The 22,009-nt window shown below is 46.1% G+C and overlaps 1 protein-coding gene across 8 annotated transcripts; it reads left to right on the forward strand.

Annotated features, from left to right (window-relative positions):
* The first annotated feature begins 3,817 nt into the window (after positions 1–3,817).
* On the forward strand, positions 3,818–16,124 carry LOC114018876 (E3 ubiquitin/ISG15 ligase TRIM25). 8 transcript variants are annotated; one of them, XM_027819663.3, is made up of 9 exons: positions 3,818–5,311; positions 6,436–6,531; positions 7,431–7,664; positions 7,764–7,786; positions 9,179–9,315; positions 9,726–9,756; positions 13,690–13,727; positions 15,165–15,262; positions 15,716–16,124. In XM_027819663.3, the coding sequence occupies exons 1-8, from the start codon at positions 4,688–4,690 to the stop codon at positions 15,233–15,235; spliced, it is 1,254 nt and encodes a 417-aa protein (XP_027675464.2). In that variant the 5' UTR covers positions 3,818–4,687; the 3' UTR covers positions 15,236–15,262; positions 15,716–16,124. The 8 variants fall into 8 exon arrangements, 5 of the variants coding, with proteins under 5 accessions (XP_027675464.2, XP_043408924.1, XP_043408925.1 ...); XR_006292730.1 differs by having other exon boundaries at positions 4,328–5,311; positions 13,636–13,727; positions 15,165–15,354; XM_043552989.1 differs by having other exon boundaries at positions 4,328–5,311; positions 13,636–13,727; positions 15,165–15,267.
* The last annotated feature ends 5,885 nt before the right edge of the window (positions 16,125–22,009 follow it).

Genomic DNA, 22,009 nt, shown 5'->3' on the forward strand with positions numbered 1-22,009 from the left:
GGAGTTGCAACCAGCCCTAAAAGTGGTCAGGATGGGGCTAGATTGTGAAAGAAACTTGGTGTCATTTTATGACATGTCTGACCAGAAGAAGTTCCCTGCAAAGAATCCTATACTTATACAAACTTCAAGCATTTGTTTGAAACACCCTGTCCATGCGTTAGTCTTTCTAATGGCTCTCAGACACTCTTGTAGTGATATTAGTGAGGCCATTACGTATGTTGTTGGATCTTAGTCATATATGAGTAGGGCCCTACCAAATTCACGGCCATGAAAAACACGTCACGGACTGTGAAATCTGGTCTCCCACCGTGAAATATGGCCTTTTGTGTGTTTTTAGCCTATACTGTACAGATTTCATGGGGGAGACCAAACTGGGGGTTCTGACCCAAAAGGAGTTACAGGGGGATCACAAGGTTATTTTATGGGGGTCGTGGTATTCCCACCCTTATTTCTGTGCTACCTTTGGAGCTGAGTGGCTGTAGGCCAGGTGCCCAGCTCTGAAGGCAGTGCCCCACCAGCAGCAGAGCAGAAGTAAGGGTGGCAACACCATACCATGCCACTCTTACTTCTGCGCTGCGGCTGGCAGCGGCTCTGCCTTCAGGGGTGGGATCCTGGCCAGCAGCCGCTGCTCTCCAGCTGCCCAGCTCTGAAGGCAATGCCGCTGCCAGCAGCAGCGCAGAAGTAAGGGTAGCTGTACTGCAACCCCCCCCCCACACACACACACAATAACCTTGCGACCCCCCCCCCCCCATCGCTCCTTTTTGGGTCAGGACCCTTACACTTACAACACCATAAAATTTCAGATTTAAATAGCTGAAATCATGAAATTTATGATTTCTTAAATCCTATGACTGTGAAATTGACCAAAATGGGCTGTGAATTTGGTAGGGCCCTATATATGAGCAAACCCACTGCTATGCAAAAGCTCTAAGCTGACTTGAAGTATTTGAAATAGAAGCTTGGGGTCAGAGTGGATTGCAGCCTGCTAAGGCCCTGATATAACCCTGTGGCAGATATCTAGCTGGGAGCTATAAGGAGGCACCTGCTGTTGCAAGTGTATCAGACTGAAATGGAGGACAAAAATGTGTGTGCGGGGGAGAAGATGGGAGAAGTGTATTGTGGAAATAGACCGCCAATCATTTTAATGTGCCTTTCTTTTGGTGCACAGCAAAGAATGCACAGGAACTTTAACAGCAATATCTGTTACATATACAACACAAACATTCACAGTTTTCTATGACTGTAGATCTATGTGAAAGTTAAATGGTCGTGGACTATATTATAACACTACACAACTCGCTAAAATCATCCCCATTTATTTAATGTGCCAGTCTGTAAGGAAATATTTTTACTGTCTGATGTATTTGCTTGGTGGCATAAACTGCTGTGTTGGGTGTACATTTTGAAATTATTTAGTTTACAGTTCAAAAAGATGTTTGCAGGTGCCATGAGTTTACAAATGTACAGCCACGGTCTGCTCAGATTAACCACTACGGGAGGAGCAAAGCTGATTTTAAACCTCCAGCCTCTCACTCCTGGACGGTGCCTCTTGTGAGCATCAGCACAGAACCCTGGCGTCCAGCTAGCCTAGTGGCGAAAGCAGGAGCCAGACACTGAGCCAGGACACCTGGGTTTCTTTCCTCGCTCTGACACTAATTGTCTGCGTGAGGCCTTGGGCATGTCACCTCACCTCCCTTTTTCCTCAGTTTTCATCTCAGGCATAAAAACAAGGCCGATGATGATCTCATCCAGCCTTATCAAGTGCTCTGAGAGCCTCTGTTGTAGAAACAGGAAGTGTCATGGCTGTTTTGTACACCTTATGGCGCTTTTGTCTTTGGCCCCACCCTGCAATTTTCTACACGACAGCCAGATGAGGCACCGTGTTGTCTGTAGGAATTGTTTAGTTATTTTTGGCATTTGTTTTAATTCTTTATTTAATTGCTTTTCCTGTTCAAAGCAAAGTTTACACAAAGCATTTAATGCACACTGCAAAAGTGAAGGAGTTCAGATGGTGCCAGGTCCCCAGACTGACTCAGTTTCACACAAGAATATATAGCAATAACCCCTGCAAAGGGAAGGAAAGGAATGCTAATATCTAAGCAACTTCCCTTTGGATAGCTCCCTTCTGCACTACACCTGTGGGGAAGGGCTTAGAAGGAAGAAATCTCCGCGAGGATCCCCTTGCAGAGTTCCTCCTCGCTGATTATTCCATCGGGGGGCAGGGTTTGCTGCACTGCAGATTGGTCACTGGGACCTATCCCCAAACCCTTTAGGTCCTGAGGGATCAGAAGGAGGCCAGGGTCATCTGTGCAGAGGCCCTGTTGCTTTACACCAGCTTTATGCTGGTCAGGCTTGCCCCCTCCTGGCAGCTCTGATGGAGCAGCACACTCCTATGGACTTTTCCTTGGCCCCAGGATTTCACCTGAAAGGGAGACCTCCGTGAAGCCGGAGACTCCACCACAGTCCTCTTTCCTGGCTAAGCTCCATGGTGCCAGAAAGGAGAGATTATGTCAGGGATCGGCAACCTTTGACCCGTGGCCCGCCAGGGTAAGCCCCCTGGAGGGCCGGGCTGGTTTGTTTACCTGCCGTGTCCGCAGGTTCGGCCGATCGCAGCTCCCACTGGCCACGGTTCACCGCTCCAGGCCAATGGGGTTGCAAGAAGCGGCGCGGGCTGAGGCATGTACTGGCTGCTGCTTCCCACAGCCCCCATTGGCCTGGAGCGGCGAACCACAGCCACTGGGAGCTGCGATCAGCTGAACCTGCGGAAGCAGCAGGTAAACAAACCGGCCCGGCCCTCCAGGGGGCTTACCCTGGCGGGCCGCGTGCCAAAGATTGCCGATCCCTGGATTACATATATGCCCCTGACCCTTATCTGTGAGGATACATGCACCGTCCCTTTAAAATGGAAGCGAGACACTGGGCAGGAGGGGGCGTGGAAAGGATCTAGGTAGAAGCTCCAGAGTTAAGCCAAAGGAGAGGATGGATTATACTGTTTGCATAGTCCAATAAAGTTCCTTGTTCAGTGTTAGAAAATTGTGGCTGTGTTTGCTCTTTACACAACAAAAGACTATGAAGAAACCACCTGGGCATAGTTGGGTCCCAAATACCCTTGTTTTCTAACTGTACTGTACACAAACATACCACGCTTTGTCACATAGGTGTGTGCACACACACACACTAACTCAGGGGTTCTCAAACTGGGGGTCAGGACTCCTGCTGGGCAGCGCGGTGGTGTGGCTGGCTCCGGCGGGGCTGCGAGCTCCTGCTGCTCTGAGCAGCATGGTAAGGGGGCGGAGAGCTGGCGGGGGGTTGGATAAGGGCAGGGGGTCCCGGGGGCAGTCAGGGGACGGGGGGGGGGGGGTTGGATGGGTCGTGAGTTCTGAGGGGGGTGGGAAGTGGGAGGGGGCGGATAGGGGGCAGGGGCCAGGCTGTTTGGGGAGGCACAGCCTTCCCTACCCGGCCCTCCATGAAGTTTTGCAACGCTGATGTGGCCCTCGGGCCAAAAAGTTTGCCCACCCCTGCCTCAGGGGGTCACGCGGTTATTACCTGGGGGGGGTCACGAGCTGTCAGCCTCCACCCCAAGCCCCGCTTTGCCTCTAGCATTTATAATGGTGTTAAATATATAAAAAAAAGTGTTTTTAATTTATTAGGGGGGGTCGCACTCAGAGGCTTGCTATGTGAAAGGGGTCACCAGTACAAAAGTTTGAGAACCATTGCACTAACTGTTGTTGACTAGTTTCAGGCAGCTTACACAACACAGAAAGCACCACTAGAGGGCTCACAAACTATATAAAGCAGGGGTGGGCAAACTTTTTGGACCGAGGGCCACATCCGCAGTGTGAAACTATATGGAGGGCCGGATAGGGAAGGCTGTGCCTCCTCAAATAGCCTGGCCCCTGCCCCCTATCCGCCCCCTCCCAACTCATGACCCATCCACCCCCCCCCCCCCCTGTCCCCTGACTGCCCTGACCCCTATCCACACCCCCACCTTCAGACAGGCCCCCCCCGCGGGACTCCCATGCCTATCCAACCCTCCCCAGAATCTCTGCCCCGTCCAACCTCCCCCTGCTTCCCCCAATGCCTGTCTACACCCCCGCCCCCTGACAGCCCCCCCGGGGACTCTGCCTATCCAACTCCCCCTGCTCGCTGTCCCTTGACTGCCCCCGGGACCCCCTGCCCCTTATCCAACCACCCCGCTCCCCGCCCCCTTACCATGCTGCTCAGAGCAGCCCGAGCTCTCAGCCCCGCCCAAGCCAGCTGCGCTGCCTGGCGGGAGTGGGGGGCCGGAGCGCCGGCAGCGCAGCGCACTGAGGCTGCGGCAGAAGGGGGCAAGCCTCCCGAGGCGGGAGCTCAGCTGACTGTCCCGTCAGCCCTGATAGTCATTTTAAAGACGTGTCAGAGGGAGAGAAAGAGAGAGACGAAAAGGTCCAAAGCTGCAGATACCACCAAAGCGGCCGGCACAAAGAAAGTGGCAAATCTGTTTGCTTGTGGGAGGAGGAGCCAGAGAACAGATAGGTCAGAGGGTGGGTGTCTGAGCCTATAAGGGTGGAGAGGGGAGGTCCTTACAGACTGCTAAGGTTTTGCTGTTGTGTGCCTGTCTCTGCAGTTGGCACGAAGCCCAGCAGCTTCCTGTTTAGTTTCGTTTCGTTTCTCGCAGACTGGCTAGGAGGGTGTTGTTTCTGAAGCCATGGCAGAGGCAGAGGAAGAATTCAGAGCAGCTGCTGACCTGGAAGATGAGCTCAGTTGCCCTATCTGCCTGTGCTTCTACAGGAACCCGGTCTCCCTGAGCTGCCATCACAGCTTCTGCAAGGAGTGCATCCAGAAAGCACTGGCTGCCCAGCAGCAAGCCAAGGCCACCTACTCCTGTCCTATGTGCAAGGTCCAGCTGGGGCCCTTTCTGGAGCTGCATAAGAACTTCCAGCTCTGCAGCATAGTGGAGAAGTTCCAGACCACCTCTTCAAAGGGAAAGCAGGGCAAGGAGAAGGCCTCTCCACAAGAGAAGGAGATAATCCCCTGTGATTTCTGCCTGGACGAGCCTCACACAGCAGTGAAAACCTGTCTGACCTGTGAGGCATCTCTGTGTCAGGCCCACCTGAGCAAACACAGTGCCAAGGCTGCACAGAAGGATCATGTCCTGGTAGAACCCAGTGACAACAGCTCCCTGCAGGAGAGGAAGTGTGGCGAACATGGCAAGCTGCTAGAGTGCTACTGTGAAGATGACCTGGTCTTTGTCTGCATGATGTGCTCTATCACAGACTCCCACAAGGGCCACAACATCATCACCCTGAAGGAGGAGTACGACAAGAAGCTGGTAAGGGGCTTTCTGCATCTCTGCTTGATGGGCACAAATTCCAAAGGAGATCTTTATGTACAGCCCCTTATAGAGCTACGCTCAGTGTGATAGTTCAGTTCAGGGTGGAAGTGCTAGGCAGGTAAGGGAAGGATTCCCCAGGTAATTCAGGACAGGGGGTAAAGGAGGAGGGCGGTGACTCATGAACTGGTCTTAATGTTCACCCCCAAAGTGAGAAAATTGTAGTAATCAGCAGGAAATTGTCCTTGATTGCTCCTTTTTTATGCTGTGTCAGACTCAGTTAAAGGCAGGAGGCAGATTTCAGTTCAAGTAATGATGTGTGAGGGTCAAAAGTATAGAAGTCCATTGTGGGCCCGTGTGGACGCTGCTATAGTGCAGTGATAGTCCCAGATAGCATACAGGGAAAGCCCTGCAGTTCAGCATACTGAGCTTTGAAGCAGTGGTACGTTTAGCTGCACTCTAGGGCTTTCAGTGCAGCGTAGCAGTGTCCACACCTGACATTACCGCGTGCCAGGCCGGTGTGCTGGAGATTCACACCTTGGCTTGCGGTGCAGTCACTTGCCACGCAGATAAGCCCGGAGAGAGGTTTGGGGTAAATATCCATTATTGCTACCTTATGTTCAGATCCTGCAAATGGTATAATAGGACTATTCACCTGGGTAAAGTTATGTACGTGTATAAGTGTTTGCAAGATCAGGTATTAAGTGATAAGATAAACTTGTACAACTTCTCTTTTTAACCTACCCAGTCATTGTGTGTCTAATGAATATGGGACTTTTTGTTCTGTGTTTGCACAGCACTTAGCACAATGGGGTCCTGGTCCATCCCTGGGGCTCTTGGGTGCTATGATAATGCAAATGATCAATTTCTAGGTAAAATTAAAATTAAAATCAGTTCTGATTAAGGATTCCAAGAAAGTTTCCATTTTCCAACTCCTTCAAGGTCTTACACCTTTCGAGGCGAGAAGCACACAACTTATTATGTGGCTCACTTGAAACAATGGGCGCGCGTATTTGTTGAGAGGGGATCGATAAAAGGGTCGCTTGTTCATTTCATCAGCTCCATAAAAGCCATCAGTGTTGCTTTCCCGTTATAATGTTTAATGCTGGTTTTCCTTTAACTAGGTTGTTCTCTCTCACACTGTGAAACTGATGCAGGAAAACAAAAGTGCCATGAATAAAACCTTAGGGGAGCTTCAGAAGAGTGAGAATCAGCTCCAGGTTTGTTCCTGGATTATTCAAAGTATCTTTCTTTAATGGCGTGTAAGAAAAAAAAAGATGGCATTCTGATCAATGTTCTCTAGCAACCCCTTCTGACTGTGAAGATGACATAATAATAAATCTGTATTAATAATACCCCACTATGGGGCTCTGCAGGTCATGGGACTGCAACTTAAAAAACAACCACCACCAATGTGAAGAAAAATGACAGAGGCAAAGAATATTTGTTTGCATTCTGTAGTGTCTTTCTTCCACAGATCTCCAAGTACTTTGGGGCTGAATGTGCAACCCTAATTCACATTTGTGAGCAGTTACTCACATAAGTAGTCCCACTGAAGAAGGCTAGCCATTTGCAATCAATAATTAATTAATTTTCACAATGCCCCCAGTGTAAGTTAGCTGCTTATTATTATTCTTATCCCCATTATTCTTATCCCTCATTTAAGAATGAGTAAACTGAGGAACAGAGAGGTTCTTAGGCAAAATCACACAACCAAGTCAGAAATAGAACCCAGGATTCTGGCTCCCAGCTCCCTTGTCAAATTACTACACACACTTAATCAATCCCATTGCTTTGTTCTTAAAGCTCTCTTTCTCTGTTAAAAGAGGAGCTGTACGTAAGTATGGGGTTTTCAGAGTAAACCAATGCAATTCTCAGTCTATAATGACCTATTTGAACTTTCTCTGCTTTATTCCCTTTCATCACACCCAGATAATTTTCAGATTACGCTGATTACCTGGCTGTGCCGAGGAAAAGTGAAACATACTTATTGTCCACTTCATTCTTAAATCTGGTATTGCAAAATGTTGGGTATAATAATGATAATTAACAAATAAACACACTAACCTGTGGTACTGAATTCCTGAGCCAGCACCTTATTTCTTACCTGTCCTTTTAGTTGAATAAGAAAACTTTGAATGCTCAGCTGTCAAACCTCTTCAAAGAGATCAAGGCGGAGGTGGATCAGAAGGAGAAGCAGATCCTGGCTAACATACAATCCAGTGAGAAAAAGCAGCTGTCAGACATTGCCACACTGAAGAAGCAAACAGAAAAGAAGAGAGATGAGGCTGTGAAGGGTCTTCAGAACCTGCAGATGCTGAGTGCGCAAACAGACCCTTTCTGCTTCCTCAGAGTAAGCAGCAACATTTAGCTCTGATTTAATAAATGAACATTCAAGCGGTTGCCCTTGCCCTGCATTGCACTAAAACTATTTTTTAAAATATTTTTATAGGAATTTAAACTGGCACAAGACAGGTAAGTTCTCCCCCAAAAGGTTTGTCTTATTCCTTGGCACAGTAGGGAGCTGGCAACTCTAAAAACGCGAAAGACTTCTCTGTGTCCGTAGTCTTCATTCTGTGTCCCAATGCCCCTCAAATCAAGGCCTGGTCTTGAGTCAGAATTCACCACTCCCAAAATATGGATGGATAGTGATTCATCTGTAACTTCAATAGTGCCCCATTAGTTTTCAATGTCCTAAGCCACTGCCTTGATTACCCACCTCTAAGGGAAGCCACTGGAGCTTATTAGCTCATAGTTGTATTTTCCAGAGATGAGCACAGTGTAGGGTTCAATTGTATTGAGAGTGATGCTTTGTCATGTATATGCAGCTTTGTATAATGTGCTTGGGCAAAACTACGGCACTTAGAAGAAGGTGCAAGGCTCCATTTTTGGGTTAGGGGTTAACTGTCTCATTTGGCTCAGTTTGGGGTCTCATCGCTCTGCTTGAGGATGGTCATAGTAGTTTTAGTGTTGTTGATGCCTCCTGTTGCAAGTGGCACAGGTGGTTAGTAAATTTCTTATTGGCACACCTATCTGTTATGGTTATCAGTACAAAAAACTAATAATCATCTGAGCAATATCACAGGCTTGTTGTGGTGATAAAAAGTCCCCTTGAGGGTCACGTAGCAATTTGGCTTTAACGTTGATTTGGATTTTAAAATGTCACCTTTGCACCTTGTAAGAATCAGGGTTAGACTGTGACTTGGACTATGTTTTCTGTTTGTTTATGCCGCTTCCAAAGTGACTTAAGCTACACCAGAAAGAGCACTTTTTATATCAGGATAAGAGTATCCACATGGAGAATATAACTATAACGGTACAATTATACTAGTATAGTAGTGTCAGTAAATTTCCCCATGTAGACAAGCCCTGATAGGGTATGAATTGTAGCACTGAGTCACAATGCCCTCCACGGCTACCTTTGGGACAGTGCACCTTACACACCTCGGAGCTCACAGCTGTATCTAAAATAAAAAAACGAACCTTTAGAGAAGGTCATTTCCCGGAAGCTTGATGCAGTTTAATATGTCTGGCATTTTTCTTTCGTCAGATTGGTGGTTACGCAGCAGTAATAATAATATTCAGTAATGTTTAGAAAAAAGGTGGTCCTGTTTTTCATCAGACAGTTTAAAAATCTGAATGTTTCCCCCCAGTGGTAATCAATAGCAAATCTACGTAACGTTACTAATAATAACTGTAAGAGTTATCGTAATGCAAAAACACTTCTTTTGTACTTTATGTTGCCGAAGCGCTCTCCTCTCTGTATATTCTCTGCTAATTACTAGGTACCTACCTAACTTTAGAGATAGTCAACTTTACAATTGTTAATTGGTGATCACTGATTAAATGACTGTCTGGGTATTCTAGGATTAATAATCAGGATTTCAGCACTGACAGTATGGAAGTATTAGCATTGCAGCTGGATCAGGCAACAATTGCAGGTGTTAGAAGCCGGACACAGCAGTATATCTCAAACCTAGATTCACTGATGCAAGTGATGCAAAGTAAGTAAACTACCCAAACTAGTAACAGAACATTACTGGTCTGTAGTGGAAAATGGCCATCTTTTATCAAGAATTGTGCAGTAGCTCCCTGATTTATTCAACTGAGCATTGCTTGTGTGCTGCAAATTTTGATCCTTCTCCATAGGGGCCAGGGTGTGGATGTATGCCATCTGTCATGGCACCCTGTCCCCTCAGCCCCTCCCCCAACCAGTGTCCAGCTGCCCCAGCATTCCAAACCTCACCCTTTGTCAGACCTTTAGGGAACCACCCCATTTGTTTGCTCAGTGGACCCATATTTTCAAAGCTGCCTCTGATAATGGGCTCAAGACCCCACAGCAACACATTCCAAATGACTGTTTATATTGCAAATACACTGGCAGCTTTCTAAGACATTCTCTCAATCCTTGCAGGTCAATTCATTAACCAAACACAGAGGAACAGGTAAATCCCTTTCTTCTCTTCACTTTTGAAATATTTACTGCAAATGCCACTAATCAGCCTTTGTATTTTCCAGAAGTTCACAGCTCTTCATTGGGAGGCCATTATGTATTGGGCTAAAGGGACAGAGATTTCACTGCTTTTATCCTCCTTCAGAACTGGAGGTGCACTGATGCTGCAAACATTCCCCACAAACATTTGTTCACGTTGTTAAACAGATTTGCTTTGAGTGTATCTGTGCCTCTTTGCTTTTCCCAAATATGCTAGCGAAGGGGTTTGCCAGCAGAAGTGCTCCCCCAAACAGCACACTTTAATTCATACAGCAGAGTATTTGTGGAAAGTTGAGTATGAATGCAAAAAGTGAGAATTCACTATGGCCACCTAATTCTAAGACTTACTGTCTGGAGTGGTTCATGACAGTGAGTGCCAGCCTTAGGGCAGACTGTCTTAAAGCAGGGCAGACACCCCAAGCTGGCTGTATGTGCTATAATTAGATTTCACCAACCCCGAAACAAGTGTGAACTCCTGAACCACTACAACTGGAGTCACAGACAGCCCCCTTGGCGTTCCAGTCTATCTTGCCACCCAGTCAAGCTGGGCTTAGTGATAAATGGTCACTTACATCAAAGATCACAAAAGATTCAGGTTTCTCCCAGTCCCAAGAGACCAGTCACTTATCCCAGGTCAATTTGTTCCTCAGATCTCACACCAAAGACAATGCTTGCAGCCAGTCCTATACTTAACTAACTAAGGATTTATTAACTAGGAAAAAGAAATGAGAGAGTTGTTTGCGGGATAAAGCAGGCAACATATACACACTCATGAGGTACAGTCTATGGCTCCAAAAGGTGGCAGAGCTGTAGTAATCTGTCAGCACCGAATGTCTTTTAGGGCTAACCCAGGTCTACCCTGGGGATCTCCACTTTTACTTCTTCGCGCCAGCGCTGTGAGAGTCCAAACAGCAAAGAGATGAAGAATTTTCATGTCAGTTATCTTTATTTCCTGTCTTTGTATTGTGATGGTTCACAATGGCCCTTAGTATTGATAGTCCTCCTTGATGGGCTGGGGAACCACTCCTCCTGCCTGAGTTCACAAGTTCAGAGCAAGCATTTTTACAATTATAAAGCAAAACTTACATATGACCTTATTAGAGAGACCAGGTGGGGGAAGTAATATGTTTTACTTCTGTTGGTGAGAGAGACAAGCTTTTGAGCTTACGAAGCTTGTCTCTCACCAATAGAGGTTGGTCAAATTAAAGATATTACTTCACCCACCTTGTCTCTCTAGAATCCTGGGACCAACATGGGTACAAGAACCCTGCATACATATTACTTTATAGCAAGGGATACAGATATTACAAGTAAGATTAACGCATGCACAACTTACAAGCATTTTATAGAGTCTAAAACACATCCTGACAAGTCTAATATCTATCTTTGAACAATACTAATTGTGGCAAATTGCCAGCACTACTATGATCGGTCTCACACTTTCTCTTCTGAGAGGGGGGGCGTTCAGGGCACCATTTCTTGCCCCTGAACTGGGGTATTAACTGCCCCAGTAGTGTCCTAGAGGAGGGGAGTGGCGAGGGAGGGACCCAGGCCCACCCTCTACTCCAGGTCCCAGCCCAGGGGCCCTAGGGATAGCGGTAAACCACTAGAACTAGCAGTTCCTTCCCCTGGGCTACTTCCCTCTCCTGCCCTTCAGCTTGTGGGGCTTCCTGCCCTCCCTCTGCACAAACCAGGTGTCCCTTTACCTAGGGTCTTGGTCATTTTAGCCCACCACAGCACTTCTCTAAACTCTCCTCTGCTTCCCTCCAAACTGCTCTCTGCTCCAACGCCAGTCCACTTTGCTTCAACTCCTCCAAACTGCTCTCTGCTCCAACGCCAGTCCACTTTGCTTCAACTCCTCCAAACTGCTCTCTGCTCCAAGGCCAGTCTACTCTGCTTCAGCTCCTCCTCTTGTCTGATTGAAGCAGGGGGTTTTTATCATGTGACTGGCTTCAGGTGGTTTAATTAATCTATAGCAAACTTTCTTCCCTCTGCAGGGAATAAGGCTCCCTTCTAACACTCTTCTGCTCGCGGAGCCCCTGCTACACAACCCCCAGCTCTGTGTGCAGGCGGCAGAGTCCCGCTCGGTGCGCCAGAGTTTGGTCCTGGCGGAAGTCACGAGAGTCGGAGACCTCCTGGACTACGATTGGGGAGACTGGCTGGATCTCCTGATGCTCGCTCAGCGCATGGGGCTCTCCAGACCCCGTACCCCCCGGCGCGTACTTCAGGAGGTGAAGGCCGCCTTGACACCCGCTGCTCGGGCTTATCTCAACCGAGCCCTGCGCGAGGGCGCACCCCGCCCACCCTCTACCCCAGGCCCGCCGGACCTTTCAGTTGGGTCCCTACCCTGTAGATCCCAACAAACCCCTCACCCTTTCACTGCGAGCTGGCTGCATGAACTGCAGCCGGTCAGCTTCCAAATCGCGCCACGGAAATATCTATACACACTCACACTTCACACCCTTCATGCCCATACCCTGGTGTCCCGCCCCGATACAAAGTGGCAGGACCTCCTGCCACCTTTAGAGGGTGAGCAACCCTGGTGGGCCAGCCTGTATTCCACCTTGGTTCCGAGGCCCGTCGGGGACATTAGTTGGTGGCTCCTTCACGGAGCTGTGAGCACGGGCGTGTTTTTGAAACGGTTCACCCCCATCCCGGATACTTGCCCTTTCTGCAATGTGAGGGAAACCCTGGCGCATGTATATTTGGAGTGTGCCAGGCTGCAGCCCCTTTTCCGACTCCTCACAAATATTTTATTACGCTTTTGGCTACACTTTTCCCCTCACCTTTTTATCTACACACTCCCCACCCGTCGCCCCACAAAATCGCCTGCTCTCCTGGTTAACCTCCTCCTAGCCCTAGCTAAAACAACCATTTATAAAACCAGAGAGAGGAGGTTGGCTAATGAAGCGTCCTGCAATTGTAGGGTCGTTTTCCGATCCTCAGTACATTCACGTATCCGGGCGGAGTTCCTCTGGGCGGCGTCCACCGACTCCCTTGACACCTTCGAGGAGCGGTGGGCGCTGTCCGAGGTTCTCTGCTCAGTGACCCCATCCGGTTCCCTCCGTCTGACCCTTTGTTTGAGGAGAAGAGCGAGAGACCCCAGCCCCAGCCGTTGCCGCTGTGGATACCATCATCACTGTCACCTAGGAGGGGTCCTATCACACGTGGTGTACGTCCCCCCACCCCCAAACCGCCCACCCCGCAGCCGTGCCCATCTTGTCGGACACTCACAGGAGAGGAATAATTGGTGACACTGGGCGTGGCACTAGGTAACTCGAGGGGGTGGAAGACCATGAGTGTCGAGGAAGCCCCCCCGCTCTAGGCCACCAGGTAACTCAGGAGGGTGGAAGACCACGAGTGTCAAGGAAGCCCCCCCGCTCTGGGCCCAGGCTAGCCTGAACACTTCTCCCTCCTGAAGGCTGCTCTGTTATACCTTGTGTTTGCTTTTGTTTTGTTGCATAGTTTTGCTTTATCCTTTTTGGTGATTCCTTGTAAGTGTTACACAAATAGAATTTTTTTTCTGCTTTAAAAAAAAAAAAAAAACACTCTCCTGCTGTCCTCTGGCCAGGCTGTATCACATAACATACAGGTGAGCTGGTCTGGTTTCCAGCTAGGAATTTATCCATGCTCAGCTGGCACCTACAGCCTCGGGAATAGCTGGCACCTGGTCTACTGGTGTCACAGTTACGTTCCTCCAACCAGACTCATCCATTGGCTTCAACAAGGGTAGGAACAGGCCCTAGGAGGTGGTTGTTCTTTTCAAAATAATGGGCTTTGCGTGTCTCTGTCTCTTAATGAATTTATTTCATATCCAACTCTCTCCCCAAAGTGCAACTTGTGTTTTAATGGGCACTAATATTCAGTGTTGTCTCCTGACATACAGAGCAGCTCCAGACTTCAGAGAGAATTTCCATTTTCAAGGTAAGGGTTCAAAAATATTGTTGTTGCTCTTAAAGACTCTGGTCCATATCTCCTCTCTCCAGGGAAAGTATCTCACCTGCATTTTGTATTGTGAAGCTCTTTCAGATCTTCCTGTCAGAGGCGAGGCCAGTGGGAATGCAGAGGACAGGTACAGGGCATGCTCCTCAAAATCTGCAACAGGCTGACATCTGCTAGAAAACACACAGGAGACATCCTGGAATTTAGGCCTTAAGGAGGGATTCTTCTGCTTCAGTGCTCCTTAGGGGCCTGATCTAGCTCCCAGGAAAGACTAGGCAGACTCCCTTTGACTATAACAGAAGGTGGATGAAGTCTATAAGGATCAGGCCTGGTTACTGGGTTGCCACTGAATAGTAATGTGGGTGGGAATATAGGCTCAGATTTCAAAAAGCATCTGTGCATTTGCATGCCTACTTGATGTGCAAAATTATTACTATAACTGCCTTTTCTCTTTTACTGCAAAGTGAATGAGGCAGTGCTGCTATCTTCCCTCATTCAGTGAGCACCTTAACAGCTTCTCAGTGATTGAGGCATTTCTGCTCCCTCCCCATTACACAGCTAAGTTAGCCATCCACATGGATGTTCAGTGCAGCCTTCTTTTCTTTAGCTACTCCCATGAGGTTCTGCTCACTAGTGGGAGTAAAAGATTTTTACTGTATTGCCCTTTATGCTTCAGAAAATACAGGAGTGAGTTCAGATTGACTCTTGTAAAGGAGATGAGTCTAATCCAATGTTTCATAAAAAACAAAAGCTAAGTAGCAAAATGTTAACTCAAGCATATAAAGATCTCGGTGAAATGCTGGTCCCAGTGAAGCCAAGGGGGGCTTTACCATTGACTTCAATGAGGCCAAAATTTCACCCCCTGATCTTACATCCATGCTACTTTGTGCTGTTATTTTTGTCAAAATTTATAAATTTAGCAGGATTAAGCCTACTAGATAGGAGACTTCGAAGAAAAACCTAAGGGCTGCGGGACATGATGTTGGTGACTCGTAGCATTCTCTTTCAGTTGCTACTATTCCAATGTCCAAACAGTGCAGCTGGTTGGAAAATAGTGAGTTATTTCTGTAAAAATTTTTGCAAAAAAAAATTATTTTTACGGATGTTTTCCAGGTGTGGGGCAAAAAATAGAAAATGGAAGCCTTTTCAGTTTTCTAACAATGTTTCATTGAAAACCCAGAACATTTAAAAAAAAATGAAAATTTTCCTCAAATTTTGGTTTAGGGGAAAAAAAGTCATTTCCCATCCAAACCTGTTTCTGATGGAAAAATGTCAGCCAGTTCTACTCAACAGGATGGTGGTAACATTTTATTTCAACGGGGCTACGTGTATGATAGCTGCTCGCCAGTGGGAGGAAGGGTTCACAATCTAGTCCTAAGTATGATTACATTTCCCTGAAATATTTGGTTGTTTTGCCAGGTAATCCGAACACTTTTTTCTTTAACAAAAATTCGATGTTTTCTGGAACTTCCGCATTTTCATGGAAATAGACTGGGAACACAAGGCAGTGAATGCAGGTAAGGTACTAAGAGGAATTTATTAATTACACAGAGTAATTAAACAGTATCCCTGTCCTCTCTTTAGCATCCACCCTGCCGCAGACATGATAGTAAGTGTTTAAAATAGCTTGCCATATTTCTCTAAGACACTATTTTGTCAAAACCCTATTTATCAGCTGAGCATTTTAACACAATAGTCTTGTGTAATTAACTGTCTTAAAGAAAGCCTTAGCTCATTATTAGGGCTCTGTGTTTGTAATGTAGGTTTGGTTATGAGACAAGTTTTCTGTTGGTGTCAAATGAAATGTTCCATACAGAACAAGAACCTAACTGAAATGAGAAAGCGGGAGAAAATACTGGACAGGATGAAATGCTAAATAGCCCTTAAGAAATATTGCTAACATACTAATATAAATATAATTCATTATTGAGGGTGACAAAGTTAATCTTCTCAATCTTTTATATTTCTAGAACATACAATGAAAGGAAAGGATGTGGTGTCTGAAATAGTGGTTCCAGCAATGCGCATGATTCCCAGAAGTAATAAAGAGACATGAAAAAGTTGGGGAAACTGAGACAAAGAGATTAAGTTCAACATTTGCAAAAATGCCCATTAATTCTGGGTACTTTTCAAGTGTCCCTGCCAGAAAAACTTCCTGCAGCAAATAAAAATAAAATGAATGCAGTAAAAAACCCATGTTGCTTGGCCTTCTCCCTTTCTCACCAACACATGGAATGGCTTGTTTCAGAGTATTTATCCACCAAGCTATAGTCGTGTCACCAGTGATGTCTGACTAAATAGTGGCTGTATGTGTGTAAGCTTTTGACTTCTGTTCAATGTGTTTTGAAGTAATCAAATAAATGATTAAAAACTTGTAAAGTCAGTGCTATAGTAGTTCATGCCATTAAGCAGATTTCTAGTATTCAAGACATGTCTACTTACAGTTGACTACAGTAAACAAGGCAGAACTTCAGGAAGCTGTACAGTTCAGTACCATATAGTAATCCTATTAAGAAAATTTTGTAAAGGGACTCATCAGTTCACAAGAAGCATACTTCACTTACAGTACTGCAGGCTGGGAACGTGCTGCTTTATTTAACTATATACAAAAACAGGATTGTGGGGGGGACCACAGGAAATGAGGGGTGGAGCATGGCCCAAACCATAATACTCTACCCAGTTAACCCATGGATGACCATGGTTCTACATCCCTCTCTTCTTAATTTACAGCCCAAATGTAGTCTTTTAAATAACCAGGGGCTCTTCTCTCTCTCACGGAATAGCGTCTCTCTGGGGCAGCTCAGGGAGACGGGGAACCTGCTGCTTTATTCAACTATATGTAAACGGGTGCGGGGAAAACACACACTAATTAAACAGGAATTAAGGGAATAGGGGAGCATGGCTCGAACCTATAATACTCTGAGTAACCCAATTAACCCCTAGATGCCCACTGTATAAGAGAAAATATTTTGAAAACTTGCCATAAAGAGTGATTATTAGCTCATGTTCACTTTAGAGCATCATAATTGTTTTTATATCAAAGCCTACAGAATGGGAGCTTAGGCAGCCTCCAAACCAATCTTTAACACTATTGCTACAGATGAGTCAAAGAGCCAGCAGCAAATAAGGGGAATGTACCAAAAAGAACTGCTCTACCAGAGGTTTTCTTCTGGTCTGACATGCTAAAATGCCACTGTATTTCTTTCACAATCCGGCCCCACCTTGATTCCTTGAGAAGCATTCTGCATTTCAGTAGAAGTAACTGCTGCATTATTTGTAAGAATGTCTAGACAGTGCCCATTTAGTTCCAGGTAGGAGCTATATGAGTTTCTTTTTAGGCATCAGAACAAAGCATGAAATTACTCCAAGACCCCTATTAAGTCCATGTTTAGTGTTCATGTCCCAGTAATGCCAGCCTGAAGAGAAAACGTGAACTGAGAATCCCCTTCAATTTGCCCAAACTGTACCTCTTCCTAGTAACTGTTGTCCGATTGTTTGAGATGGTGAGTCCTGGCTCTTGTTCCTTACTTCCAAAAGTCAGGTCAACACCAGCTGTAGAAGGAAAAGTAAATCTATTTTTTACCACTAGTCAACTCTGCTTTATTTGTTTAATATCAAATCTTAGAATTAGGAAAAAAGTATGGGGAAAAATGAACAAACACAAATCTCCCATCTTAGGTTTGTAAAATACAGTCTTTGGGCCTGCTCCTCTGCTGGTGTGAACTGGTGGAGTTGCTTCCCAGCCGAGGCAGAGAAGGGATAGCAGCTGCTCAGAGCACTCCTGGCTCCCGCTGGAGCTGCTCCTGAAGTAGGGGCACAGGAGAGGTGGTGGGACAGCTGGGGAGGCAACAACCCTTTCCTCTTCCCCATAGTTATAGGGCTGATTCAGACACGACAGTATAAAAGCCACACTGCACAGATCAGGGACACGATTTCAATTCATAATCAAATACACAATTTCTTCCCACGCCATCACCTTTGAGGACCACAATTTAGAGCCTTGAGAGCTACAAATATTCCCCAGGCCACAGGTTGGACACTCTTGACCTAGTGGGAAATTCACCCCAGTGCAGAAGAAGGTCTATGCCCCATCTAAGTGCCAGTTAAGCCCTATTTTGGTTAAATTGATTCCTAGCTCTGTTAGCTACATGTGCGTTCATTTTGACTGAAATGGCTCGAGAGTTTATCTGAGTTCCAGAAATAGGCCACCTATCGAGAGATGTTACCAAATCGTGTAAACAATCAGGACTCTTGAGCAGGGCTAAGGAAGGAACAGATTAAGATGTGTGCATGCCAGCAGAGATGCTAGTATAGAGTGCAGCAAGGTGACTCGTTCTCTTACCAAGCATGTGGCACAAGCGTGTTACAATACCATCAAATAAAGCCAGATAAGGTGCTTCATGACCTCAGATCAGACCCTGGCCTCCATCGCTTCTTGACTAGGCTAGTGCATGGCATGCTGCCTTCGAGAGACTGTGAAGGTTGCACTGAGATGAACTAGCTCAGCATGCTGCTGTCTACTACTGCCTGAGTGGAATGAGCCAGAGAGAGAACATCACATGGGTTGCTGTACGCTCTGTGCTCCCTATCCAGTCTGAAGCCAATTCAAAGTTTTGTTCTTGATTTTTCAAGGCCATTAATGGATAGGCTCAGGCGATTTTGGGTGACCACCTTTCGCTGGATGACATACCGTGGCTGCTGTAATCACTTGGGCTGTCCTCCATAGTGACATTCACAGAGGCTGGGGACATAATGTTCTCAGTAATGTTCTTCTGGCCTGTGGAACTTCCTCCCATATATGCAATAAAGACCCACCTCTTTGTGCTGGTCTAGTCCCAATGACACAGTTACAGAATGACTGAGGCGTTGAAGAAGTAGGGTGGGAAAGTTTGCCTTTGGAGACAGAATCAATGTGGTTCCTTTTTTTTATGGCACTTAGTGCAGAGTTAGTTGTGCTGGAAATGAAATGCGCACATAGGCAGAGAGACAGCTCATAACTGGATTACCTTTTGTTACATTTTAATTGTTTTAGGACACTAATTAATTATCTCAATCTTCTAATCATTTTTAAATGTAGATAATTATTTAACTATTTAGGACACAAAGAACTGGGTTAATTTGTTCTACGACTTGCATGGTAGTCTTCAAATGAGATTTGACAGAGGCCCAACCACTCAAGATCAAGAGACAAGACATTTTCTGCCTTGGTGTTTTGAACCCTGCTGTGCTCTTTCCTCATGCAAGCCTGTTACTATGCTTCCACAGCTGAATTCACAGACTCCAACAGCTCTGTTCACATTTTGGTCTGGATTCAACGGGCCACGTTCTTTGGAAAGTTTGTATAACAAGCAGGCTCACAACTGGGTATTGCTTCTTCTCAAAACCTGCCAAGTGACATGTTGAAAAACAAAAGAAAATAACGTCTCCGAAACAAGATTGTGAAGAAATATTCCTCAGGATTGTCAATGGAACATTGTTCAGAATTTAGTTTCTAGGGTTGATGTTTGCAGCCTTTACGTTAACCTGGTGCCATTCTCATTAAATTAGGGTTCAGGGACTAAACTACCATACAGAAAGCAAATTAACTGAATAATGCCTTATAGAACATGCTCAAAAATGTAAATAGAGAGTTATAAAGAGAGATTCCAGTCATTTTTCACACCCTCTTCATGAAGTCAACTTTGTTTTGTAACTGCTTTGGCATGAAATGTATTGAGCAGTTGAAATCAAAGCTGCAGATTTTCCAGTGACCCCGCGTGTCTCTGAATCACTACAGCAATTTCCTTAATTAAACTGAGATTGTAAAACCCAAAGTCCGGAAAAGGCCCCACAACTCATGCAGTAGTTTCCCTATTTATAAATGGGGGGCAGGGATACTTTCTTACCTCCCTCAAGGTTGTGACAATTAACTGGTCAATATTTGTACTGCCCCTTGCACCATGGGAAATGCTATCTCAGTGTTAAGTACGATCATTAGCAGCAATAAAAATAGTGACTGCTTTTTAATAGTCAAAGTGCTCTACAAAAGACAAATAAACCTCATAACATCTCTATGGGGCAGACATTATTCATTTATTTGTACTACTGTAGTATTTAGGGGCCCTAGTCATAGACTAGGATTCCATTGCGTTAGGTGCTGTACAAACCCAGAAAAAGAACACAGTCTCTGCCCCAAGGGGCTTACAGTAAAGTATAAGACAATAGATGGAGGCAGACAGACAGGCAGGCTGGGCATTACAAGGAAACAATGAGACGATATTACTCATCAGGTTAAAAAGTGATAGGGATTATCCCAACTTTACAGAGCAGGGGGGTTCAGCGTTTGCCTGTGGTGACAGAGGAAGTCACTGATAAGAACTCTGCGGTTCCTGACTCCCTGTCCTATGCTCAGGCCATACCTACTGCCTTTCTTCAGATACTTCTCTTTGTGTTTATTGCCCTCCCCCTCTCCTCCTTGCCCATTTGTAATAATCCTCCTTGTGCCTGTGTGGCAATAGGCAGGGCCTACATAAATCCAAACTATCACTGCAAATACTAGAAGATGGACAGGTGGCCTCAAATGCAGCCCTGGAAAGTGCAAGGGTTTCTTTGACAGCATGTAGCTCAGTCAGATTTTACCAAGGTGCAAATTCATAAAACCTTAGCACACCCTTACTTCCTCTTATTTGTCCCTTGTTTTTTAACCTTTAAAAATAACAGATAATTTAACGCTGGGGAAAGGTGCAGAACTGGCATCTCTTAGGAACAGGTACAGAGCAGCAGCTGCACTGCAAGCTCATACACTATCCCAACATGACTCAGACTTGACCTTGAAACATCACTTCAAAGGGAGATGTGTCTCTGGCCTATTCAGTCCTTAGCTTCTCTACTGAGAGGAAACAATTTGTATTAGTGTGATGGTGGATTCTGTGATGTGGAGGCTTGGCCACTGAGAGCAGAAGTAAGACCTCTGACTCATTCTCTGACTATAGGTCACGTCATCACACGTTTTCTTCTCGTGGAAGGGGAAAGGGAGGTCCTATGGGATCTCCCAACCTATGTTCCCTTGTTGCATGCTGGGCTCGCAGCACAGAGCCCTCTCTCTGCCTAAAACAGGCTGGGTTTGTCTCCTTCCAGAACTCTGCTGAGCCTCTGCAAAAAGTGGCCAGAAGGGGTCACTCAAGTGCCATCTAAGACCACCTCAGTGCAGCTTCTCAGGGACAGCCATCCCAGGGCATCTCCCATCCCAGGGTCAACGCACTCTTCTCCACTGAGTGATTGGGGGGAGTAACTGTAGTGAGGTTTAATGTTCAATTTGATGATCCAAGATCACTTCCAAATTACTCTATTCCTAGCCTGATACCAAGGATCCAGCCTCAGCTGCACCCCCAGGGACCCACAAATGCCATCTTCCAACAAACAAAATATGCAACAAAGAGGAAAAAGTGAGTGGCAAACTCCTGGAAGAGCAGACAGGATCTGCCCAGCAAGCTGGCAGGGTATGAATTATGTGTAATAAAACCCTTTAGCATAAAGAAAATGCAGTGAGGCACATCAGAAATAAAACTCACTCTGCACTACAGAAGGCCCAGGGGAAAGAAACCGGTAAATGAATCTGGTCTTCTTGGTGAGCTGCTATTACAGACATAGCATTACTGGTTCTCTTTTAGTGGGGGTTTTAAACACTGTGTATTGGGAGTGTCTTTGGAAGGGAGAGATGGTGCACCGCTCTTTTATCACTTGTAGGAATCAATATGCACCTAGAGTGAGGATTCAAACCAGTAACCTCAACAGAACTGTCTTTGAGATTTCAAAAAATATCTCCCTTCTCAGCATAAACCGACAAGCCGAAGTCTGATAGATCCCCAGCCTTTGCTCTGCTGCGCCTATCGGTCTTCAGTATAACACACTTTGCGGCTAGGCTTGGGAGTTCAGGAGTCGGTCAAGGTGATCTACCTACTCTCCTTATCACCACTCTAACTTTGGGTCCAAGCCAGCAGGTTATGGATAACAGCTGCTTTCAACCGCTCAAAAGAAACCAGCCTGGCCTTGTTCACTTTTATTCCCCAGTGTGTTTTCTGATTGTAAAATAGCTTGTTGTTTTCACCCAAAGCAAAGAAGCTATGGCTGGCAGATGCAATCTGGTGCCGCAGTCGCAGGCAGCAACTTTACTGCAAACCAGTTCAGATGATAACGTGTTTTCTCAGAGTGCTGCTTTAAATGCCACCAGGCTGTCCTAGGTGGAGCAAGGGTGAATCTTTGCGATGAATCAGCATCTCTATATA

This window comes from Chelonia mydas, chromosome 8 (genome assembly GCF_015237465.2).
Source record: "Chelonia mydas isolate rCheMyd1 chromosome 8, rCheMyd1.pri.v2, whole genome shotgun sequence".
In the NCBI taxonomy this organism is placed as follows: Eukaryota; Metazoa; Chordata; order Testudines; family Cheloniidae; genus Chelonia; species Chelonia mydas.